Source organism: Porites lutea, chromosome 10, assembly GCF_958299795.1.
Source record: "Porites lutea chromosome 10, jaPorLute2.1, whole genome shotgun sequence".
Classification (NCBI taxonomy): Eukaryota; Metazoa; Cnidaria; class Anthozoa; order Scleractinia; family Poritidae; genus Porites; species Porites lutea.
The window spans coordinates 2,462,272-2,487,917 of NC_133210.1; the positions used below are offsets into that span (position 1 = coordinate 2,462,272).

At 39.4% G+C, this 25,646-nt stretch overlaps 3 protein-coding genes across 3 annotated transcripts; 2 read left to right on the forward strand and 1 right to left on the reverse strand.

Annotated features, from left to right (window-relative positions):
• Positions 1-6,767: 6,767 nt before the first annotated feature.
• LOC140950882 (uncharacterized) lies at positions 6,768-13,579 on the forward strand. Its single transcript, XM_073400099.1, has 10 exons — positions 6,768-6,914; positions 7,165-7,284; positions 7,396-7,552; positions 7,909-7,990; positions 8,234-8,286; positions 9,141-9,407; positions 10,749-10,823; positions 11,007-11,126; positions 11,776-12,047; positions 13,514-13,579. The coding sequence occupies exons 1-10, from the start codon at positions 6,768-6,770 to the stop codon at positions 13,577-13,579; spliced, it is 1,359 nt and encodes a 452-aa protein (XP_073256200.1).
• Positions 13,442-19,863, reverse strand: LOC140950367 (transmembrane protein 192-like). The gene is made up of 6 exons (XM_073399579.1): positions 19,724-19,863; positions 18,266-18,424; positions 17,849-18,104; positions 16,364-16,510; positions 15,386-15,500; positions 13,442-14,872 (listed from the first exon to the last, which is right to left on the reverse strand). Exons 1-6 carry the CDS (start codon positions 19,754-19,756, stop codon positions 14,737-14,739), a joined length of 846 nt encoding a protein of 281 aa, XP_073255680.1. The 5' UTR covers positions 19,757-19,863; the 3' UTR covers positions 13,442-14,736.
• A 64-nt stretch (positions 19,864-19,927) lies between these two features.
• Positions 19,928-24,374, forward strand: LOC140950366 (protoporphyrinogen oxidase-like). The gene is made up of 5 exons (XM_073399578.1): positions 19,928-20,214; positions 21,185-21,436; positions 22,373-22,520; positions 23,088-23,575; positions 23,966-24,374. Exons 1-5 carry the CDS (start codon positions 19,960-19,962, stop codon positions 24,302-24,304), a joined length of 1,482 nt encoding a protein of 493 aa, XP_073255679.1. The 5' UTR covers positions 19,928-19,959; the 3' UTR covers positions 24,305-24,374.
• The last annotated feature ends 1,272 nt before the right edge of the window (positions 24,375-25,646 follow it).

A 25,646-nucleotide genomic window follows, 5' to 3' on the forward strand; every position in this document is an offset into this window, starting at 1 on the left:
TCTTCAATAATAATAACGAGGCTATTGTTATATTCCCCACATTCAGACAATCATAAGAGAAGCATGCAAAATTAAGATGGATTGAAAACAGGAACACAAATACGTATTGTAGTCAACTTCAAGGTGCATTAAAAACAGGAACACAAATAAGCATTATTTAGGTCAGCTCAACAGATCAGAGCTGTTTCAATTGTTTCAACTGTTTATTAAGCCTCTTCTTAAACTGAAGATAAGATGCGATCCAGAAAAAATTAAGAAGGAAGAAGACTTCAAATGCAGTTCCATTCCAGCTATCTAAAGTGCTATGGAAAATTTACGTTTTGTAAATGTTTTTGTTACGCTGTTGGTTATCACTAAAGTAAGTTTTTCGTCTTATACTGAATTTATCTCTCAATTTTAGACGTACTCCTTTAAAGGAATAGAACATTTATTTGTGAAATGATAAGATATAAAATTGACTTTTCTAGTTAACTTAATTTAGTAATTTTCAGTTGGTATTTAGAGAATAAATAAGGACCATTTCGTGTTAGAAGATCTAAGAAATTTAATTTAAAGAAATAGAACATTTGTGAAGTGATGAGGTATAAAATTGACTTATCTAGTTAACTTAATTTAGTAATTTTCTAGTGATATTTAGAGAATAAATAAGGACCACTTCTTTTTAGAAGATCTAAGAATGATGATTGGGTGAAGCAGCAGAATATAATTGAACCTTCCACCGTGGATGACTCAGCGACTTCCTACTTCCTATAAATTCTGAATTAAGTCGGGCAGGCATATCAACAACAACAACTTTTTTTGGTATTCATGTCAAGTGACAAACAGTGAGAATTAAGTCTTAATTTTTTTAGCTGCTTGATTTTCCAAGCAGACTTGTCTGTCGAAATCATGCACATCTCCACTTGTCTCAGATAGTTTATTTTGTTCTAAAGTCGGCCATGAATTTTCTAGTCTTTTTCTCTGTGACAACAAATTGCTTCAGCTGATTTTAATAGCTTTTTATTTACTTGACAAACTATAATGCTTGCTACACAGTAATTTTTAGGGTTTATATTGTTGCCGGTTCCGGGGGCGGGTTCCCTCAGGACGTTTCAGTGGATTTTGACTTCTTAAAATCCCCTTTCCAGGGTTTCCGAGTCATTCAGACAGGATTTCAACTTGGAAAGTGTTTTTTATTATTAAAAATATATTTAGTATGAAAAATGTGACCGATTTCTGTAAAACGGTGGAAGCCGGTGTGGATCCGCGCCTGATAACTCCAGTAATAAGGTAAAAATTTTACGTACAGGATAACCCCTTTTTGGGGGTTTCTTTAACTCTTCAATATTAACTCCAAATCTGGGGTGATTTCTACTCCTGCAAAAGAATTCTTTAAACTCCTTTTTGGAGTTAAAACAACTCCCAAAAAAATGACTCCAGTGTAAGTAAATTAACCCCACTTAAGAATTACTGTCTACCAACGCTTTTCTGTAACTATTTTACTTGGCGTATACGACAGTTTGGTCCTTGAGAAATTGAAAATACGACTACAAAAGAATTTTGATTTCAGTTATTAATCAATTTGACGGCGTGTAATACCATAATTTTCCAGAGATTTCCCCTCATCCTAAAAAGAATGTCCTGACATGCGACGCACCGAACGTATAAACATAGCATAAAACACATTCTCATTCATGACAAGTATTCTAAAATTTTCAGACGTCTTGGAAGAAATCTGTCCAACGGAAAACTGGTCAAAACATCGTGCTTTCACGAATTCAGTCTAAAAACATGTGAGGAAATCATCCAAAAATTACTTAACTGGTTGTAGTTTATTATCTTGTGTTAAGCATGATTTTTAATGAAAATTTGCAGGGATCAGGCGCTGAGTGGCCAAAATTAAATCTTCAACTCTTTGTAGATGACCGAGAGCCTCTTTTTCAAGGGTAATGTTATTTAAGTCAGTATTTTTTTTAACCGTTGAGCTGTGTTACACATGGTATACAGCTCTTCTGTGATGACTGAAAGCTTTCATGGTTATCAGGCAGCTTCTTTGACTTTTAGTGACAAGTAGTTTAGTGTTAAAGCGGGACGAAGAGAAATTTGGACGTCCAAGTTGTTTGATGTGTCGTGTGACGTAAATTCCCGAAAAACAAAATGCATGTTACTGATTGACGACTTGAACGTCTTAAAAACGGGGTGTGAAAACGGCCATTATATATTTTACCTGTTTGGTAGTTCCTAGTTTTCATTGTAATTATCTTATGCATGTTGTATCTAAAGGTTTTGAGTGAAATGGATAGCCACTGTTTTAACCAAATTATTTTGTCCTTTCAATAATAACAGTAAGACAAAGTTGCTATATAAAATCAATTTCGTTCAAAATTTGACTAATTGTCTGGTAAAGCTTTGCACTTACAAGAGAAGTATATATAAAAACGTGACGTATTAAAGTTTAGCAACTTTTTAAATGTCTTCAATTTTTTCTGTAGAAACATAACTAGACTCCGTATAACTTTGCATCATGACACGAATTCTTCGGTAGCCACAAAGGTGTCATTGCATATCGAAGTTTCATTTGAGGGAAATGTTAGCGACTGCACTATTTCACCAGGCTCCGTGAATCCAGATCAAATCCTGCAAAATGAAATCAAGGCAAGTCGTAATGTTGCTATCATTTGACCCAAACGTCATCATCGTGATTGTCACCATCATCATAAGCTTCAACTCCTACGCCATCATCATCATCATCGTCGTCGTTGTCGTTGTCGTTGTCGTTTCCCCTTGTTCTCCTTCTCCTCTTTATCATCGCTGGTACATGTAATTATGAACCGAAGCCGTCGTGTTGTCCCAGAGTTCAATTGAACCCTTTCAGTTTTCCCCTTTCTTATGCATGACATCAATACTATCGTAAAGAACAATAACAACAACAACAACTTTATCACCATGGTCTCAGAATCATCACAATAATTTATACACATCATAAAAATCTCTTTAAAAATCTGGATCAAATTTTGGGTGGGCGTCAATCAACTTTGTGGTTTGAGAAGATCTCGGTAGCATGCTGAGGTTGATGAAAAATTTAACATCTAACGACATTTAACCATCCATCTGTTGTACTTTGATAGTTCAACACCTTTCAACTAGAAGATGAATTCTCCGCTGGATGCAATGTTTCAGTTGATCCCAAGGGACTCGCACAGCCTGGTCACGTGCATGTATCCCACGTGATTGTAACACTAACATACAGTAGGCATCATAACAACTGCACAGATCCCAACTCAGGAGAAATGCTGGATAGGGCCACAGAAACAGCTTATAGGTCATTCTTCTTCTACGTGTTAGGTATGTACAAAAACCAGAAATATTTACATTACCCCCATTTGTTCCCCAGCTTTTTTTTTTATCGCTACGAAATTCCAATCTTAACAGTATGAAGGATGTTTGTAGGTTCAATAGCCTTAGGTCTGGTCCCACACGTCCCCTGTTGCTCATGATCAGCGGTAGAGCATCCGAACTGTCAACTAGAAGATCACATCATGGGTCCCACCCGTATCGGGAGACCTCGAATTTGTTTTCGAGTGGCTGTTTGACTGTCTACAAAACATTTTTCTCAGAAACATTTATCTTTCAAGAAATCATTCACTTAGGCAAGGAGAGTAAAAACTACATTGTTCAGATAATAAATGAAACATCGACGAAAAAGAAAGAAAAATCTTTTTTTTTTCCAATGTATACATTGTGTGAGGTGTAACACATTCTTTGATTCAATCAGACTGGCCAAGAGAGGGAATTCACCATTTTAACTTAGACCTTAATGTACCTTGTTTACCACCTCCCCCTTCAATTATTGCATAACCATTGTTTCTAATTTCTTTTTGGCATAACAGTCGTCTCAAGAGAAAAAAAATGGGTGGGGGGGGGGGGGGCGGGGGTAAACAAGGTGCATTATGTGAAAATGGTGAATCGCAATTTATCCCGCCTGTCAGACATTTTTGCATAAAGCATTGTTTAAGTGGCTGCTATAGCGGAGCTTTTGTGCGCGCAGCGGAGCACCATTGGTGAGAACATTCGAATAACAAAGTTGCATCTAAGAAATTTTGGTGCTTACAAAATCGTCCTTAAGTCTCACCCCGTCATATAAGTGCAAGGCATACCCTAGTCCGTGTTTAACTTGGTATTGAACGTCAATGCTATGGCCAGTTTGACAGCTGTCAAAAAAGGTATCCGCTGACCGGTGTCACATGACTGTATCGCTGGCCCAGGTATGCCATTCATTTAGTTGACGTACCTTTTAAAGTTATCCGCTAACCGGATATTGCTTTTCAATTGATCGCTGGCTCAGGTCCATTCTTTTAATGTGGAATTCAGTTTTCTTTCCGTTTACAGCAAAAATTGAATTACTTGAGAAAGACATTCCTTAAAAGAGCACTTGAAAGTTTCGCCTTTAGCCTAAAGCTATATATTTAAATATGGTTAGCGTTTAATAGTGCACTTTTGTTTAGCAGACGCGTCTTGTACACAGCCGCTTGGGATGAGAAGTGGGCGCATCAAAGAAAGCCAAATTCAATCATCTTCATTTCATAAAGATTCCAATGATTCACATGGCCGCGGTCCTCACCAGGCCAGGCTTGGAGGAGAAGGATACTGGACACCAGTGGGCAGGAATACATCGACTGATGGAAATCAGTTTCTGCAAATAAATTTTGAATCACCAGTTCGACTAAAGTTGGCAAGTTAAATAATATTTTTCATTTCCCGAGGGAAACAGTTAATTTTGCTTCCCGAGGTTCTTCCCAACGGACTAGTCATTTAGGGATGGGTTATATATCTCCTACAAGAAATACTTCTTGGTGTACAAATTTGTGGGATGAATTAGAAAGTAAATCTTATCGAGTGGTCAACATTCGCGGGTAATAGTGTACGGTTGCTCGGTGATGTCATAGATGCCTGGATAAAGTGGAATACGGTATCATAGAGTCAATTTAAAGAAATACAGTGTCGGAAACTCTCTGTATTGCACGTCTTGGCAAGTCTTTCTCAGTGTTCGTGCTAAGGGTAACCTGGTTTATGAGCCGATGCAAAGTTCCCATCGCCATTTCGTTTTATTAGGAAGGGGTCGATAATCATGGCATAAGGGTAACAACCTAGAAGGTCTCACCTCTAGATCCGGTAGATTCGGGGCTCTAGGTTGGACCTAGTCTCCCAGGCGCTGACAGGGAACTCTCTATAAGTTTTTTGAGGGACATGCACACCTTTCATGCCGGCATGGTGACAGACCTAATGTTAAGAAAGTTCTGTAATGTTTCAAAAACATATTTCATTGCCAAACTGCCTTATGCTTTGCTTCTTTTAATGACTGAAACAGATCGCCGTACAGGGAAAACCAAATAGCACAGCACATGTCAAATTGTTTGATGTGTTTACAAGTCCTAATGGAGATGATTGGAGGAAGGAAAAAGCGTTGCTGCCAAAGGTGGTTATGACGGCTCACCAAGGGCCATATACGTACGGCTCTTGGGCTCACTAAGTTTGTGTCTTATGCTGAGAAACTCAATTTCAAGTCATTGTTTATAAATTGTTAAAGTTAAGTTCACCCAATTTTTTTAAAAATAATAAAGTCAGTACAATCTGTTATCTTGGTGACCATTTTTGGAGCGCCTATGATCCTTCATGACTGACTTACCTTCCAATTTTTAAAATCATGATGAGACTGGAAAATCTCTCTATACAGGTTTAACTAATCACGTTCAGATCAGTTTAAACCCGTCCGAGTCAGTGTTCCGTCGATATTCCCAGACCTACTGAACATTTGTTTAAAATCATTTTTAAAAATGGAACGACAGACGAAAGACTGAACACCCGCTCCAGTACTGAAACCTTTTAAAAATTATGTGTACAGAACAAAAGACCAGGCAATTTTTTTACTTAATTCATTTTACTCGCGGGTTGTCTTCATTCCAAAGGCTGACATCACTGTGAATAGCGGAGATACTGCGGTTCCCACAGCTTATCAAAACCCCACTGCAATTCGTTTTCTTCGAATCAACCCGAGGTCATGGTACAAAGAGAGTGCTCTTCGAGTGGAAATTTATGGTTGTGTTCTACCAAAAATATCAACCGAAGGTATGGGTGTTATCGTGTTAACTATGCAAAAAACGAGAAAGATTGAACTTAGTTTAGACAGATGTATTGAACAAAAAGCAGTGTTGACTAATCAGTGACGATTATGAGGTAAACCGTGATCCTGTTGGACAAGGCGGCCTTAAGGGATCTCTAGTTCCATTCTGACAAAATCGTTAGAGAGTACATAAAAAAACCTTTGATTAAAAAAAGTAATAACAATAAGGAAACAGATCGCAAAGCACTGACTTATTTTACCCAAAATAAGCTGCCAAGTTCTCAACTAATCGAGTGTAAACTCGTACTCAACTAGCCTGGCCTCTGTGAGATTTTAGCCTGTGCTGATTTGTTTATAATGGAGTGTAATGATGTACCTAACACACCATTTTTCTGCATTCTTGACTTCAGTTTCTGCCTCAATGACTATTAATGAAGTTTTCATAGTTATTTTAACTTTGGTTATATATTTTCGTATTATAAATCCAGGCTTTTGCCAGCACCAGTCCACATGTATTAGTCTCTAACTGATTACCCTAAACTTAACATTTATTTGGCTATGGTGAGTTTGTGACTTTACAGGGCGCGGCCGTCAAAGCTATGTTTTAACTATCTGTTTAGACTTCTCTGCACTCGGTGTCGAGAAAGCACTCATTTCAGATGCTCAGATGACATCCTCTTCCTCCCTGGACCCACCTAAGACGAACGCTTCAAGTGGAAGGTTAAATTCCAACAGTTCTTGGTGTTCGGCGACCTCTGATGAAATCCCGCTTTTTCTTCAAATTGACCTCGGAGAAATTCATTTTATCACAGCGGTGAGTACAAAGAAAAGTTTCAGGAACAGCTTTGTTTTGGTCACAGAGCCGATCGCGACCCACGAAGTGTGATTGTTTATATTTTATTGCTAAAAGTCCTAATTGCTGCAACTGTGTTGCTGGTCATGGAAAATTTTGAATGAATTTTACGAAAAAAGACGCAGCAGAATATCCGGGAACCACGAAAAAAGGGAATTTTGTGGGACGTCTTTCACAACGTTTACAAGTGTGTACTATTTTCCCTGAACAGGCTTCATCTCAGTCACGTGATACAAATAGTGGCAGTTTCGACAGTGTGATGTCATACAAGCTTAGATATTCTACAGAAGGAGTAACTTGGACATTTTACCAACAAAATGGAATTGATAAGGTAGTTTTGAGATATATTTATAGTAACAAAGTAGTAACAGCAGCCTGCAGGCTCAGTTTTTCTTGACGGAGTCGAGCGAAATATATTAAGGGCATTATCAATCCTTTCCAGATTTTCCTAGGAAACCTGGTCGAGCATTTTACCACAAAGAATCACTTGGCACTTCCAGTGAAAGCAAGATACGTTCAGTTTTATCCAGTTTCTATGATCAATTCTGCGTGCATGCGCGTCGAACTGTATGGAGAAAAAGCTCTTGAGGAAAATACAGGTAGGACTGAATTATATTTAGGGGAGTAACCTGGACAGCGTCAGGGCAAGTGACGAATTGCTAGACCGTTGAAACGTCCGCTTCAAATCGGATTCCTTTTCAATGGCAACTCTATCAAACTGTTGGGAATGCCTTCAGTCGCATAATAGTTTAGTTTCCCCAACAAGTTCACAAGTAACTGAGTTTAACGCAAGGGGTTGGGAAGGGATTGGCTTGATCAGCCACCTACGAATTAACTCCCATTTTCCAGCCCCAAGCCGACAGGAGCCAACAAGATGATTAGATAGTTCTCGTGGCATCGATGGACAATTAATAGCATTTTTGAACTATGATTTTTTTTGTTATTTTATTGGCAGATATACCACCCGTTTATCAACGAAGTTTTCTTTTGGATTCTGAAAATAGAAGACTTTTTGTCTGTAACAAAGATGTTCCAAGGTAAATGAAACACTTTGTCCTATTCTTGTGTAATTATGTAAAGAGGAAAATATTACAGCAGATCTATTTATGACGGAAGAATTCAATTATATAGACAGAAGAATGGCAATCGGATGGCTTAAATATTGCGGAAAGTCCCCCCCCCCCCCCACCCGGCCAGCCCCAGATCGATATCAAGAGATAGAAACTTTGTTATTGCACGTTAAAATACCTGTGTCGCTTTGCTTACTTTGTGTATTTCAGGGGTAAACCAGCTTGCTACCTGAACAAGTACGGGGTTAAAGAAGGTTGGTTAGGTAAGATGTCACCTCAGAATTAGACGTAAAAAGAACCGTGACTAATCAGATGTTCAAACCCTGAAGAAATAAGGATCCACCGAGGTCCCGTTCTTCACAATATGATAAGTCAAAAGCCGAATCCAAAATTGCTTTATTATTTACTCAAACTATTTGCAAACTCACATTATCATTGTTCCCGTCTTCAAAACATTTACCTGATCGGCTATTTCATCTTGTCGTAACGCGTGAAATCTTTCACCTTTTTTTCTAACTCTACCCCTCTAAAACAGCTGAGCCAACGCGTCAGTTGTCCTTTTTAATTTTCTGCTGACATTAATACAATCTACGTCAGCTGTATTGGAATCGGCAAATATCTTACTTATTTGTTCAGCGTTAGGTGCTTGTGATCATGAATTCAGATTCGCTTATTTGGATTTGCCAATTTGACAGGGTCACTGCAACAACATCCGAGGTAGCCAATTACTGCGGGCCTCAACTGTCCCGTCCCCCTGTGAGAAATAGAACACACCACCGGGGCCTACTTCCTCTAGTACTCTTTTCGAACAGGTGTATGGTTCTTTAACGCGCCCTTCTAATTGGTAAGGAAGGATGAAGGAGACAAGGCACAGACCATGATGCGATCATCGAACTGAAGCAATTTCTTACATTACAGCTAGACCAGCCAGGATGATCTCGCCAGCTTTTTAAAGACCCTGGTTGGTCCGGTCGGGATTTGAAAGCGCTTCTTCCCACCCGGCAGACCAGTGCTCTCTCAACTGAGCTAACGGGTGACGCCTGGCCGGTGGATTTAACCCATTCAGAAATGAAGAAATATTTTCAATGAATGACAATACGATTTGTTATTTTTACAGCTCTAGATAGACGCATTGTCAGCATTCTAGGATACAGTAAAATGCAGGACATGATTTATGGAGTGGCACCAAACAGAAGATCATACGTACGCTGCAACATCACCAAGTGTATGACAGTTGTTAAAACATGTTGGCTTGCAGGAAGAGAATCTCAAACAACTGTACTTGCTACAGAGATTGCCTTTATACCAGTGACGGGGCATGATTTGACTGATGCACCCATTTCTGTTTATAACTTGAATGACGCAGAAGGCAACACCTGGTCAGGTAGAATTATATTAGAGACCTTAATGGTGCGTTCTTTTGGGATGATCCGGAAATCCTGATCAGCTGGATCAGGGATCCGTGATCACTCGGATCATGTTTCCATCAAATGAACCGGCGATAAATCCTTGTTCAGAGTGGATTCATCGGTTAATTTGATGCGACATGATCCCGGTGATCTTAGATCACTAATCCTGATCCGGATCATCTCAAACGAACCCACCCTAAGACAAGATAGCCTGTGAACAGGCTTTTGGTCGAGCGGGGAACTAGGGAGAGGGAAAGGCTAAAGAAGAGAACGTTAACAACCACGGGGACGAAATTTTCTCAGAAGTAGGGAGCGTGTGAGCCCGCGTCATTTTGGCGGGAAAACGTGATAGCCGTCTTCATTCAACGACGAGTTTTAGTGAGAATGTCGTAGCAGCGCGAAGCAAGTTATCAAATGTTAAAAGTTTTAAGTCATTTTGCGATTGGGAGAGGGCTTATAACCTCCTTCAATACTGATAACAATGCTAACTTTTCTGGTGAATCAAAAGTACAATGAAGCTTTCTGGGGTGTCTATTTTCAGTTAAATCTAGTGCTCGTAGTCGTTCTCGTCCTTTTCGAATCTTGAGGTCTCTGATCTATTGTGGAGTGGAATACAGTGGTCTACTAAACTAAACGTCTTTTCCCTGTAGGAAATGGCCTCTTATCCTGCATTTTTATGACTGGGGTATTAATTGTGTCAGAGAACTCAGATATTGGCGATTTTATATCGCCTTTCCCTTAGTGGCTGACGCAATTAAACCTTAACTGTCCATTCACTTTTTCTCCGCGTAACTTGCCCTTACACAAAATCAACTGATTATGCCTTTATAGCTCCATTGAAGCATGAAGGGGTGGCAACGCTTCACCTGTGGTGAAATGCATAACATTGCCGATATAACTGAAATTCATTTACCCACGAAACATCGAAGAACAGCTCAAGAACTCGTTTTTAAACTCTCGCTAATTCATGCAGTTCCACTAAGATCGAATACGTCCCAGTGAATGCGTTGGCCGGGTGGCCGCAGATCAGCATGACTGATGATCAGACCCCGTTCGCACGAATCTGGATATTTGAAAACCACATAATTTTAACTCGAATAGGACATGGATGAGTGAGTAGATTCACTGCTTTCGTGCTGTTTCAAAAATATCCGGAATCGTGTGGGTGGGGCTTCTCTCTGAATGACTTTAGTTCTAGAATTGGTCTCATTAGTCGAGTCCTTCTCTATGTGTGTGGATATGATTACATATGATTACTGAAATTGAGTTCCTCTCACTTATTTCCCATTTTTTTTCTCTTTTAAAACCTTTGCTAGCATCAGCGGTGGGTCTACACTTCAAAGAGGCACCAAGCCAGACATGGGAGTTAAAAGCAAGATGGAGAGCGAAAGGTACGATTTCAGCTTAAACCAAAGCAAAAGCACTTGTTACTTTTTTCCTCTGAAATTTCCCTATGAACATAATGTTTACTGAAAGATCATATAGCAAATTCCTGGTATAGTAAACACAACAAGTGAGGAAGCCCTTACTCCGTACTAACTGTGCCTGATCAGTCTATAATTTTGTATTTACAGACCTGAACGAATGCTACAGTAGTCCCTGTGAGAACGGTGGATCTTGCGTCGGAGATTACAAGAATTATACTTGTATCTGTACAAAAGACTGGTTAGGGCGAAACTGCGAGATTGCTCATAGTAAGTTATTTTCCCCGGACTGTCTTAACGGACTTTTTTACCATATAATTTATCATTTTATCAACAAAACAGCAGTAGAGAAATAAATTATGGCCATCTTCTGTTGTCGGACCTGGGAATAGGTTGCTGGGGTAGGATTTTCACAACCGGATTGGCCATAATTTACGTTCATTATCGATAGATTTACTACTGAGTCCGAGGAATGCTGTGACCAATTTCATCATGACTGCCCATCTCATGTATAGTGGAAAAGCGGTGGTGTTTTATTAGGTCGCACATTTGTGTGTGCGTGTGTGATACATATACTGAGCTTTCAAACACCTAGCGTAGTTGAGTTTTGTCGCTATCCTAGAAGGAATGGGCACTTAAAATATTAAAATATACTGCCTTAAGTGGAGGGCGTGCTAACTCAACGGAGAGAGGTCGAGAGGCGCTTATTTGGAGATGGGTGCCAGTTGAGCATTGCCTAGTCCCAAGGCCTCATTATTCCTCGCGGTGACGTTTCGGGTCACATGATCCATTCGTCTCGAATACGTCACCGAAATACATTGACCGAGAAGGCCTGGGAAGACGCCATAAGGACCAGGCAAGGTGAATACCTTAGTAATTGTTTCATGGTCCCTTTTTAAATCTTTTTTTAACTTCTTAGATGTTGTGCCTCCAACGCTGACGGTTTACATTAGCGCTGCAAGCTGCTCTGGAACCAAAGACGACGCGAACAGAATAATAAAATCACCAGGATACCCGTCCTCTTATTCCGATAATGAAGACTGCACATGGGAATTAGTTTCCTCCCATCGGATTAAGCTCACTTTTACATATTTCGTAACCGAAGCTAACTATGATTACTTGTATGTGTACGATGGTGACTCGACGTCTTCTCAGTTTGAAAAATGGAGTGGAGTAAACACTGGAGAAGTGGTAACCAGTACAGGACAAAATTTGTTTTTGAAGTTTACTACCGATGGCAGTGTGATTAACACGGGATTTACAATCAACTTTAAAGGTAAAAAAATATACAAGTTGTTAGACTTCACTAGCACGAGTATCTGACGTTTCTGTGGGGGAGGGGAGGGAGAGGGGGAAAAAGAATAGCGGGACTACCTTATTCTCCTTTATTTTCGCGGGACTTAAATTTCGCGAAAATTTTCTCGGCACATTTCGCGAGTCTTTAATTTCGCGATCGCGGAGAAAAATTGTGTTTGCAGGGAATTTAATTTCGCGAAATTGACAATTAAGTGACTTTATTTTTTCTTTTTTACAAAAATTGTACGTTAATCAACAATTGAAACAAAACCAATATGCTGTCCCTAAGCGGCAGCCGTATTCCTCTAAAAGTCAGTCTTACAGTAATGAAAAAAGTCTTCTTGTTCTTCCGAGTCATTATCGAGTATCGTTACATGTCCTTCCTAGGAGATCTCAATATAACCTTCAATCTCTTCAAATGGATCCTCAGGGGGAAGACTAAACGATTCATCTAATAGTTGGGTGATGCCAGCCTTTTCCCACCCTTTAGCGATGTGACAATTTTTAAAATTTTTAAAACTAAACTAGTGAGCAGCACTCTGCGAACTGTTGCTTTAAAACTTGTTTATTCTCCTACGCGTTTCGTCTAACTATCGTAGACTTCTTCAGGGAGTTTTACAATCAAGTACTAAACGCCTGTATTTTAGCCATAATATGACTTAAAATAATGATGGTCGCAAACATTGAAGGTTTGGCCGGATTTACGAAAAGGAACAGGCACAGCAGTGAAATTTTCACGCAAGGCGTGAGAAAACTTTGGGGCCACGGTTTTAGCTAAAATAAGTAACAAGTTTTACAGCAACAGTTCGCAGAGTGCTGCTCACTAGTTTAGTTTGAAAAATTTTAAAAATTAACATCTTAAGTTGATAGATGATAGCTCCTTGTACTAACACCTTGTGTTAAAAATTGTTTAGGACCCTTGAAAACACAAATACATGATTTTCTATGTTCATTAAATTTGGCGAGATCAAAGTTCGCGGTCGTTATTTTTCGCGGGTCTTTTAAGTTCGCGCATTTTTTAAAATCGCGAATTTAAGAACACGCGAAAATTAAGGAGAATAAGGTAAAAGGGGAGACCGTCACTTCAAAAACGTGGTTGCGTTAGCTTACGAGAGGTTCTACACTGTAGCTAAAGGGCTTTGACTGGGTCGAATTCTCGTGTTTCCGACTGATGGTCGCTTATTTGGGGTAGTCGCAACTGCTCATTGATATGTTACTTTGCCGGGCGATACCCTGTAACAGACCACCCCACAAGTCTTTGTTACAGTAAAGAGAGAAAGGATACCATATCAAAAGAAGAGTTTATAACTATCAGGTTTAATTTAATACTTACTCTTAACATTGTTACTTTTGTCTTACAGCAATCGAATAGCATCACGTCCGTAGAAGAAGGAAGAGAAAGAATTCAAGATCTCAACTATGAGTGAAAACTAAATTTAAATCCGCGCAAACTTTTTTCGTGCTAATATTGTTCTACTGCAGATCATTGACTGACAAACGGAAAAGACAGCAACATAGAATCGTACGCTTTCGAACATCTTCTTCTAAGAAGTCATAGTAACTTCATGCTTTCACTCCTCAATTTGGTACAAAATGTAAGCATTTTTCGTCCTGGCTGCTCGATGAAGCCTATTTTTTTGTTTCTGTGAAGTTTTAACCCTTGTTGCATCAATTTAAGAAACGCCAGAATGTTACAAGAGTGGACATACCAGAAAATAAAGTCTTACAACGGTCATTTGGCGCACTAAATCACTGTGCTAGCGCAAAACTAGTCAGGTTTTTTTTTTTGCACAGGATGAAAAACGTTTTTTATGTTAACAAAATATATTATTATACTCGTATACATTACTTGATGAGCGACACAACAGACCATAAAGGCGGGGCGCAAATAATTTGGGAAAATACAGCATCGCCATGCAGTATACAGTCGCAGTTCACTAACATATCATTTTGAATTAGGCAACGTACAGCAATTGCCAGCCCATTTCAACACGTACACTTATTTATAACTTGAGCCTCGTTTGTACTTGTGCGAAAAGCATTAGCATAGTAACCTGGCAAGCACAGGAGAAAACATTTTTTTCATTTTTCTTGAAACTCACTTATGCAGTAGTGGGAACCAGTATAAGAAAAGCGCAAGTAAGTTGAGAACCGAACAACACTGTACAGGCTTACATGTAACGTTCTTACACTTTTTCACCGGCATTTTCGTCCATAGAGCCCGTAGCTTGTACTTCCTTTTTGCCAGGCGGTCAAAAAGCCGATGGACACCGTGGACGAGAATGCACCATAACGTTTAGTCATGTTTCTTGTGCTAATCGCACAACAGTTAACCAGCCTTATCAGCAGCTCAACACAAGATTCGCTTCATCTTGCCTGCTCTCTTGGCGCAATCCATAAAATTATACTAAATACATTATCACGACTCAAGTGCGTGGGAGAACCGATGCAAAAACTGTTGTCATTACAATTATTATGTCCGCGCAAAAATGTCTTCCTCAAATAGAAACAGACACGCTACGCACTGCAACGTTATACTCTCGTCCACATCAAACTAGATCACCGCTAACTGACTTGTTCAATGTTAAGACTGAAGACTGCTTCTCCTTTGCTGTGCAGTGAGTTTCATCAGTCTTTTGCCTAAGTTGGCATTGTGTTGCTGCAAGTAACGGATCATGTCTGCTTGTTTTTCCAGAACTTCGTCCAAGTAATCATTGTCCCTAAGTGAGAAATTTTCAATCAATCACATGCATGTTGTGGTTTAACTGTTTAATCCTTAGTTGAAATGTTATTTTCGTAAAGCAACAGTCATCATTTGAATCACAATATGTACATCCTTGCTTTCTTCAACTGCATGTAAAGATACGGAAAAAGGGCAACAACAACAAAAAAAACGTACAACTTGTCTTGCAACATTGCTGCAAAACGAGATCAATAGCAACGTTCCGCATTATTAATACCACCCACATCAAATATGTCTTGCAACAAATCAGGTTGTTAACAGGTTTAAACATGAGTGGTAAAACGCGCAACATCGCTGGTCAAATCGTTTTGCAACAATGTTTCAAGCCAAGTTGCACGTTTTTTGTTACCTGTTTTTCCGCACCTTAATGCTCAGGTGTTGATTGGGGATTGAAACAAACAAATCTCGGGTCTAAGTCGTGCATTGCAAACAATGAAAGGAATAATATGAGTAGTTTTTTTCTATGTCATTTTTAACTTTAATTACTGACCTGTAACCTGTTACGGAAACAGAGCCTGATACACCATGGTTGATATAGGAGTTTACATAATCTATGTCTTCTGCATCTGGCAAAGGCTTTTTTCTGTTAAACCTTAAAACTTTGACTGTTGAGAAAAAAACGCGCTTTATTTGAGTGTCAATGTACATGTATTTAGCACGAAAGTTCTAATTGAGGCGATACTTTTACGTCTCTTTCTGGAGACGGGACCGCCATTTAACCGCCGCCTGGTTAGCTCAGTTGGGAGAGCGCCGGTCTGCTGAGCGGGAGGTCGCGGGTTCAAACCCCGGCCGGACCAACACTTAGCGTTTTTAAATAACTGAGAAGAAAGTGCTCCCTTTGTAATGACATCTGCAAGTGGTTAGACTTTCTAGCCTTCTCGGATGAGGACGAAAAACCGTAGGTCCCATCTCACAGCACTTTCACCGATCTGTTCTTGTGGGACGTAAAAGAACCCACACCACTGTTCGAAAAGAGTAGGGGACGTAGACCCCGGTGCTGCGGCCAACCTTTACGGGTTGTAGGATTGGGTAGGGATGGCACCTTGCATGGGTCCTATGAGTCCCGTTCGTGCCCATTCCCTCTGGGCAGGCCTGTGTCCAGAAAAGCTTGTAAAACCAAAACAACAACAACAAAAAAACATTTTTCGTGGTCACCCGAGCCACGTGAAGGTCTCGCCGTTTGCAGGGCAAAGGAAGTACCTTCATTTCTCAGTTATTTCAAGTCCCTGAGTGATAGTACGACCCTGAAAATCGCACCCAAGATCATCCTTCTCTGCTGTTAGGCACTCTTTTGACTGAGCTAATCTTGCCACAGTCAAAAAATAACAAAGGCTAGGGTCAACAATTAAAAACATGATAAAAGACAAGTACAAGTCAAGCAAAGAAATTATTGGAGAATAAATTATTGCACAAGACATGCCGATAATAATAATTATGGTGATGACTGTTCCATTTTACCATCACATACCTAAGTACCATAATATCCCTGGTACACAAAGCACAAACTCAATTGAGAAGATAATCTGCAGAATATTGTACAAAGCCAAGTTTCCTCTGTTAGACTTGTTGTTATCATGACCAATAACTGCAAATATAACCAACAGGACTGCATTTCCTGTATGAAAAACCAATGAAAAAAGAGATTTGAACTGGTCTCCTACGGTATGGGTTCAAATTTCTGGTTTACCTTTTACACACAGTACAAATCTCCAGAATGATTGATCCATACTAGCCTGCTTAGAAGTAGTGGGCGAAAGAGAGAATGGGCGCTTGAGGGAGACACGTGAGGGACTTCTCGCGCGCCCGTTTTTTCTTGTGCCCACTACTTTCAAGCGCCTGCTATGCAGGCTAAATCCATACATGTACATTTGAATCCCTAAAGAATCAGTTGAGTGAATTTGATAAAAGTTTAAAGCAATTTCCCTTTGGTGATCATTAATTTCATAACCTCTTATAACTTTTTCTCTTAATAAAGTGTTAGTGTTGTTAGGAGAAAATTGATGTTGGTTGGTCTTGGGACTTACAAGGTTAAGAGGAGGAGAAGGAGGGGGGAGAGGGAGAGGGCAAGAACAGGGCTCAAGGTCAAGACTTTAATGGTACCCAGTTTGTGTAGCATGAACCACCAAGGAGTATTGCTTCTATCCCCTGGATGAGGTGCTATTTCATTACAGCGTTACCACCAGCAATATGCCGTCAGCAGGGTTGTCAAAAGTAGCCGGCTGCCGGTGAAAATCGCTGCCTACTTGGTTAGTATTGGCTGGCTACTCTGCTTAGCATTTCTTAACGGATGGTGTTTTTTATATAATAAAATATTCTTGGACTGGCCGCTTACTTTGACAACTCAGCCATCTACTTCAAAACTTTCTGACAACCCTGCGGCAGTACCTACTTAGACACACAGGTAAAGAGAGAGAAAGTCAAGCAAAGTTTCTTGTTCCAGAAAATGCTATGCCAATCTTAGGCTTGAACCTAGACCTTACAGGTCTGATGTTAAAGGTTTTAACTGCATGGCTGCCAAACCTCCACTAACTAAACAGGCTTCCAAAAATTCCATTCGGGTAAAGAGATGTACATTTACATTTTCTGGAACAGTGCAATGATGTTCACCGTTTGGATAAGACTTTTTTCTTCTCTTATAAGCAATGAAATTAACTGAACAGATCAGTGCCGATAACAATGTATGAGGTGAAAGTGGCCTTTGAACTGTGCAAAATAAAAATTAATGTACCGTTTGTGATTATCTTTTGATGTACATTTCTTAATCACAATGACGTGTGACCTAGTTACATGCAAGTAGATCTTCCAGTCTACAAATCTGCAATGTTACTGCAGGTCCAAACCTGACAGAGAACTCCAACCATTCTGTTACCACTACATAAAATAGTTAAGGATTTAAAATTAATAATAAGCAAGCAAACGTGAAGAAAGGAAAGTTTCTTAGTCAAAGTCATACCCGTGGATAGCACATAATGTGGAAATCTTCTTAACTCTTTAGTTTCTCTAAAAAATTCCAGATAACCTCTGGCTTGTGACTGGTGATGCAAGTACTGTAACGTTCTGTCTGAGATGAATATAGCAACCCAGAGGCCGACATGCAGCAGAACCAGGAAGCTGAACGGAGGATCTGTCCCCCCATCACCAACAGAAAGTGATTCGCCATCCATAAGTGTCTTATTCGGAAGTATAAACTGTAGGGTTTCATAACCAATCTGCAAAGATAAAGATGACACAAAAACAGTAAATGTACTACCGTAAGTGCTTTTTTAAAAAATTTAATCTTTTCCCATTCATTGCCTGAGGTATAATTTAACCATCTTTATAAATCTATCAAAAGAATATTTTCACAACATGAAAATAATAATACACTTACAAAGAGAATCAGCTGCAATAGAGCAATCCATGATGTACGAATGGGGTAAAATCTGGTCTCAGGATTAAGTCCTAAAGATGCTGTCTCACTAGCCAAGGCTTCCTCTTGAGCTGGAGAATGCAAACCAGGTGCACTCTCCTCTTGGTTGAAAAAATAACCCTACAGCGAACAAATATAACCCGGTGCTTAGTATTTTACTAACCACACTGCATGTAAACATTAAATTCAATTTTCAGATTAAAATAACAACAACAGTACATTTAGTTTAATGGCCTTGGCTACTATAAGTATTATGTAACTCAGAGTTACAGTATCAGGTGCAGATCTAGGATAAATACTGACCAATTTCCTAAGCAAAGGCACAAGCTTGTAGGGGGGTAAAAGGGCATGCTCCCCTGGGAAATTGTTTGGATTTTGACTCCCTAAAGTTCCCTTTCCTGGGTTTCTGAGTCATTCAGACAAGACATTAGGGAGCTTAAGCAACAGCGTTTTTGAGCGACGGACGTCAACCGGAAGTGGACTTTTTGCATCACTGGGGAGTGGTTTCGTTGAAACTCTCGGGTAAATCGTCTTTAAAAGGGAAAAGAAACTCAGCAATACAAGTTTGTTAGCGTCAAGGCATATAAGAAGGGAGAGGGCCTCACTTCCGGTTGACGTGTGTCGCTCAAAAACGTCTTTGCTTAAGGTCCCTATTGGCCGGTTCCATTCTTCACAGATGAAGCCTTGCCATTGGTGGATTATTATTGTCCAAACCAAAAAATTTGGAGAGTTTACTCTACTTGCACTGTCAAATTTATTTGCTCCCTATACTACTGCACCATTTACCAGATTTCATCTTGGAAAGCCTTTTTATCATATTTAATTTTAAAAATCTGACTGATTTTCGTAAAACGATGGAAACCCATGTGGATCCGTGTCTGAGTAATGGGATGAGCAACCAGAAAGCTAACTGAAGGTCACAAATTCAATGTTGTTGGGAGAATTTGCATTTTTTGTTTCGTGTTACCTATGCTGCAGACTGAAAAGACATCATACTCAACGAAAAACACAATAAATATTAATTATCATGATGACCAAAAAGGTGAAGCTCCTTTTCTTTTATCAGACTTCAACTCATTGACCATTGGTAGGAAATACTTGTTCTAAACTTTTACTTGTGGCTACTGAATTAAATTTTAGGGTTTAAAAGAGAATATCCGAACAAAATAATGAAATAAGAGTGATACTCACGAGATGTCGCTAGTCTTGCTAGGTGACAAAGAGCTACGTGTAGCTTTAAATTCAGCTTAAGTAAAGAGAATTCAGTCCTAAATATTGTTTTCAGTTCCTGCCTATACTGTCGAGAACGAGGTATACGAAATTAGGGTCTTTAACTTTCGGTTTACGGCAAGTAGAAAGCTTAGCTGCGAAGTCCAGCTGAGTGCTGAACATCACATTAGCCTGCTTGGAGACACTTACCCCTTGTGCGTGTTCGCCGCTTAAACTAACCATTTTCCAGCAGAATAGCTCTTCACATCTTGCAGCGTGGTCTAAAACCAGTTGAGGAGAAAGTGACCGTAAACAACTAAGCACATGACTCCTCAACAGATGTCCGATGATGTCGACTTTCGAACCAGCATTACGAGCCCGTGGTATTTTTAGTCAGCAGATTAGCAAAACAGTCCCAGGTCTCCGCTCAATCGTGATTTTCCATCATGGCTGCTGCAGTGACAAAGCAGAAACTTTCCACTGCTAAATTTGCCGTTCTTGGAGGAGGAATTTCAGGACTTACCGCTGCCTATCGACTTTTAAACAGAGTTAAAGATCCTAGTAACATAATCGTCCTTGAATCAAGCAATCGTGTGGGTGGATGGGTGCAAAGTTGTGTTACGGAACACGGTGCTGTCTTTGAGTTAGGTCCCCGTAGTATCCGTCCTGTTGGCAAGGCAGGAATGGCAACGCTGAAAATGGTATGTATGACTCAAGTAAGGAACGTTTGGACAAAATTTTAATAAAACTCTCATTTTCCCTTCCCATAGTAGTCATTATGAAAGGCAGTCAGCTTGAACAACTCGTCTAACGCCCCCCACCCCCCCTCCCCCTTACAACTCTCTCTCCCACTACAAACCCAGTTAAAGGATGCATTTCTTATACGTAGGATTTTCAATCAAAGTTTACAGTTAAAGCATCAGGTTTTGACTTGCACTTTAACAAGTCTGCTTGTTTATCTGTCCTTGTTTTAATATTTTTTGGACATTTCTTTTTAATGAAGGTTCTCAGGAGAAAGTGTTATAGTGATCGGTAGTTCCATGCCAACCTGAGTCTTGGTGTTTTCTTGAAACAAAGGATTCGTTTGTTTTGGTGATTGTGAGATTTGAATAAAAAAAATACATAAATAAATTTTAAAAAAAACAGAGTCAGGTTGGTTGGCAGATTTGAATAACAAAAACAGTGTTATTGTAACAAGATAATGATCACTATTGTCAACTACAGAGTAGAATTAGGAAGTTCATCACTTCACTTAAACAGAACCAGAATTTGCCAGCTTGAGTTTCTTTTTCCTATGCAAACTTGCTCATTTCTGGCTGTAAAGGATCTTATCAACTCCATTCTGTTTTACTATATTTCTGGGGTGATTTTCTTTCATAGAAATCTTCACCCCAAAGTCCCTACATATGATTTTCATGTACAGGTATTCAATATTTCATTGTCATCCTTTTATGGGTTTATAATTAACCAATTCAACCTACCTGTTGGTAGAATCCCGTGCTGGTATTGCAGAGGTCAAGGGTTGGAATCCTGTACAAGCCTTAATTTTTTTCAGTCTTCCTTTTCATAACTGCAAAAGTTGCACTTATAAATGCAATGATCTCTTTTCATATAATTCTGTTATGATTGAGCATCTTGAAAGACTGTGAGTGTCTTTTCTTTCATCTGCAGGTTCAAGATATTGGATTGGAAAAAAGAATTCTTGCAGTTCCCAGAAGTCATCCAGCAGCAAAAAGTAGATTTATTTACTCAAGAGGGAAACTTCATGAGCTTCCTACCGGCATCATGTCCTTAATGAAGAGACAGCCACTCTTCTCAAAGTCATTGTTACCTTTGATACTCAAAGAACCTTTTGTGAGAAGAAAACAAGATGATGTTGATGAGTCTGTATATGACTTTTTTAAAAGAAGAATGAGTGTAGAGGTACATGGAGTAGAGTTTTCCTTATGTTATGATGAATTGGTTTTATTCTATGCATTACTTTCTCTCAAAATACTCATGCATCCTAAAAGCATTCTGTATACTCGTTCCTCCACGGAGGCTACTGCTGGATATTACAAACAAAATAGCAAATAATAGTTCTGTTGGAGATGATGGGAGGGGAAGAAGAGGTAAGAGACTCACCTCTCTTTCCACATCATTACATGTGCACTTTCATTTTTCCCTTTCTCTATTCTCTGAGTCCTCCGTGGAGAAGAGAGTTCTGTCTATGGAATCATTTCCTTCAAAGTTAGGCTTAGCTGGGCAAATAACCTTGAACCCATACTGCACATACGATTTCCTATTATCTTCACATGTAAGACATAGGTTGAACCCCTGTCTTTGCTCAGGATGTTCATTAGGCTTTGGAGGTTGGAGAATTCTCTGGCAAATGTTTGGTAGCCTATGACTCTTTATATTCAGACAAGGAGCCACTTTCAAAATATTCTCTTGTAACGTTACACCTTTCTCCTTCTACTAGAATTCTTCATGAAAACCCTGTTTGCTACAGTTTAGTCACAAAAGAACTAATGGATATATCCTGCAAGCTGAAAGTATCACCAGAATCTTAAGACAAAAGTCTTGCATTTTTACCAAGTACATGTAGCTCCTGTCCCTTCTCTGAAAATCATTCTCATTGAAGCATCTAATTTTTTTCAAAGTCATTATTTCTGTCCGAGATTAAAATCTTTGTCTACCATAATTGGCAGTATTATCCCCAAAAGTCTAATAAGGAAGAAATCGATACCTTATTTTATATCCTGAGAAAGTTAAAGATGCCTGCAGACAGACAAAAAATATTCAAGTGTCTAATTAACTATATTGAATTACACTGTATACTGTCGACTCAATTTCTTTCCTTTTTGTTGTTGTTTTAAGGTAGCAGAGTATCTGAGTGATCCACTCTGCAGAGGCATTTTTGCTGGTGACACTCGTTTGTTGAGCTTGAAGTCTTGTTTTCCTTCAGTTTATCAATATGAAAACCAACATGGTTCCATATTAAAAGGAGCTTTTCTCACAAAAGAAGGTGAGCATTATACATAGTCATTACGTTGATTGCATTAGAAAATCTGTACAAAGTATGAGGCTGAATGTTATTGTGGATGTGATCACTGGATGTGACTCCTGTAGAGTTATGATGAAGATATCAAACAGATTTCATCAGGGAGCACTAACTACAATATTTTTTCGGTGACTTTTACAGGCATACTTGTAGCATTAATTAAAAACAACTTTTCAAGTTTCAATCCATGACCATCCTTGCCATCTGTTGCAACAGAAAACAGCAAACAGTTTCAATGCCTAAAATAATTTTGTGGTCTTAAATAACAAAACTGAACAAATTTTGGGATTTTAATTGATGCAGAAAATTTTTAGCTTTTTAACTAAGCTAGCAAATAACCCCTTTTAGAATAGGACTGTTTATGACAGTGGCTGACATTTCAACAACTACAGCTGTACTTTGACTCTGATAATGACGTCTGCACTTTGCGCCTTAACATCAGTCACAGTCGCCAATAGTCCTGTTCAGGACCTCATTCACCCAGATGACCAAATTCCAGTAACTTTTAACTTATTTCTCTTGCACTCATAGCCCCAGACACCTCTGTCCTAAGCCCCCTATCAACAATAGCCAAGAAAGAACGTTGGAGCACATGGTCTATAGAAGGTGGCATGCAGACAGTGACTGATAAATTACATGACATACTTAAGCAACAAGGAGTTAGCATCAAAATGAATGCACCCTGTACATCTTTGAGCATGACTTCTGATGGAAAGCTAACGGTGCATTCAGTGAATGATCAGATTACAGTAGATCACGTAATAAGTTGTATACCAGCGCAGTGCCTGGCAAACATTGTACCATTGGACTGGAAACCTCTAGCTGATGAACTGAGTAATATTCATACCACAACAGTGGGAGTTGTGAATTTAGAATACGAAGGAAGTGTAGTACCTGTGGAGGGTTTTGGATATTTAGTTCCTTCTTCTGACGAAACCCAAGTTCTTGGAATTATCTTCGACTCTTGTGCTTTCCCTGAAAATGACAGACATCATGGTGGCAAAACTACAAGGATAACTGTGAGTGTCAAACCTATATTTTTACCTTTTTTGTTATCTTGTGCTTTTAGTTTTTTTTCAGCTGCCTCTATGAAATTAAACTGTTATTTTATTTCGAACAGCATTATTGCACAACAGTCACGTAAAAGGCTATGTCGATCAGGGTTTGAAACAAATTTGAATTCCAGCTTGTCCTTCGGGCAAACAGCTCTCGCATTTTACTTTTTCCGGCCAGCTACTTCTTGCTTGTCTTACTGTTACAGATTTTTTTAGAGGACGACTTGCCTAGATCGATCCTTACACAGCAGGACAATATCCTTGTGTCGGACTACTACTTATTTTCGAACCCTGTAAATCCCTCTTTTTGAGTTTCTATTTTGTTTGTAAAATTTGTCTGTTGTTTTTTGTTAGGTGATGATGGGAGGACACTGGTTCAATTCCTTATTTGGAGATCCCGACTCAGTCGATCCCAACCACCTACAGAATGTTGCCATAGAAACAGCGGAGAAAACACTTGGCATACGCACCAAGCCAACAAGCTGTCTGACCAGCATTCTGCGTGACTGCATCACGCAATACACACTCGGACATTCAGATCGTATTAAAAACATTTTTGATTTTATTGAATCGCGAAAGCTACCCCTTACGCTGATTGGCGCGTCGTATAACGGCGTTAGCGTGAATGATTGTATTTATAATGCACAACAAGCGGTGGACCGAATTTTAGAGTCGCGGGATGAAATCCCGTGATGAGTCCAGGAAGTAGTTGTATGTAGAATTTTTCGTAAATGGATGTAATAAAGGTTGTTTTTATCCGTCACTTTCTTTGATTTGCTGTGATCTCAGTGATCTGGGATCCCTGATCCTGATCTCGATCCTGATCGTTCCAGTGGAAAGCACCCTTTTCGATACTGAATCATATTCTTTATTGAAGTGAAGTGGGGTGTATTGTGATTTCGCCCCCGCAAACGAAACTAAGGTACTAATACCATTAGCTGCTGACTACTAAGACCCCGTTTTTTTAAGAAAAAAAGTTGTGCCGGGAAGATTTAGGGTCATCCTCTCTGCTGAGTCACAGGGTTCGCACGCACCTTGAAAGTCCTTGAATGTTAAAAATTCAAGGCCTTGAAAGTCGTTGAAAACTGCAGAGAGTCCTTGAATTTCAATGCTAACTTTATAGTTTATGTAGAACTCCAAAGAAAAAGGAGTAAACACAGAAAGACCTTCAGGATAAAATTACTCATCCCGTGGAAGAACCAAAAAAGACCTAGACTCAAGGAAGTCGTTGTGTAAAGTTTGAAACCGGTCAAACTTTTAGCCACGTGCAAACGGACGCGACGACTGCCAACATTGTTGGCCCAACAATGTTGGGAGATTTTGCGTCCGTTTCCAGCGGTTACATCAACCGAAAAGGGGAATTTCGTATATCCCATGATGCTTCGCGGCTAAATTCATCAACCGTATATTTTATATGGCAAAGAGGTGACCCCTCCCGTCGCCGGGTGGCCCGTCTCAGTTTGACATAACCGAAATAGTCCATGATCAACCTACAACCGGTTTTCACCAGTATGAAAGTAGCAAATATACTCAAGACAAAGGAGCCAAAAAAGAAGATCGTAAAGGAGCAATGCGCTGTATATCATTTCAAATGGGGTCTATCTAATATGGACTTGCGTGTCTCACCAATCGACACCTACATCAGCGCATCAGCGAACACATCCAACCTCAAATTCGTCGATCGGAATGTACATGAAGGAACACGAGGTCGAGAAATCAACCCTGCCGGACAATTTTTTGGTGCTCAAAAAATGCAGAAATAAATTCAAAGGCCTTGTCAGGCTACTAGAAACTATTTATACCAGACCTCAATTCAAGCCACCACTAAACGTGCAATCGGAATCGATTCTTCCATTTAAGACATTCTACACAATAATGATGTATACGAATGCAATCATTATTCAAACTTCAACTCTTTTAAAAACTTAACATTTCTCACTGCTAATAATGATGTTAGAAACATCAAAACGTCGAGTAACGTTCTTAAGTTTAATTTTTACATTTTTCACTTGAAAAATTAACATATGGCAGGGGC

What these genes read in the sequence shown, in the direction of transcription:
- LOC140950882 (XM_073400099.1), top strand. Translation starts at nt 6,768, where the DNA reads ATGACATCCTCTTCCTCCCTGGACCCACCTAAGACGAACGCTTCAAGT. An exon ending in AAATTCATTTTATCACAGCG is followed by an intron (nt 6,915 to 7,164) that starts GTGAGTACAAAG and finishes TTCCCTGAACAG; the next exon opens with GCTTCATCTCAGTCACGTGA. An exon ending in AGAAGGCAACACCTGGTCAG is followed by an intron (nt 9,408 to 10,748) that starts GTAGAATTATAT and finishes AACCTTTGCTAG; the next exon opens with CATCAGCGGTGGGTCTACAC.
- LOC140950367 (XM_073399579.1), bottom strand. Translation starts at nt 19,756, where the DNA reads ATGGTTAGTTTAAGCGGCGAACACGCACAAGGG. An exon ending in GCGGCGAACACGCACAAGGG is followed by an intron (nt 18,425 to 19,723) that starts GTAAGTGTCTCC and finishes TGTTCGCTGTAG; the next exon opens with GGTTATTTTTTCAACCAAGA. An exon ending in TATTGCAGCTGATTCTCTTT is followed by an intron (nt 18,105 to 18,265) that starts GTAAGTGTATTA and finishes TTATCTTTGCAG; the next exon opens with ATTGGTTATGAAACCCTACA.
- LOC140950366 (XM_073399578.1), top strand. Translation starts at nt 19,960, where the DNA reads ATGGCTGCTGCAGTGACAAAGCAGAAACTTTCCACTGCTAAATTTGCC. An exon ending in AAAGAAGAATGAGTGTAGAG is followed by an intron (nt 21,437 to 22,372) that starts GTACATGGAGTA and finishes TGTTGTTTTAAG; the next exon opens with GTAGCAGAGTATCTGAGTGA. An exon ending in GCAAAACTACAAGGATAACT is followed by an intron (nt 23,576 to 23,965) that starts GTGAGTGTCAAA and finishes GTTTTTTGTTAG; the next exon opens with GTGATGATGGGAGGACACTG.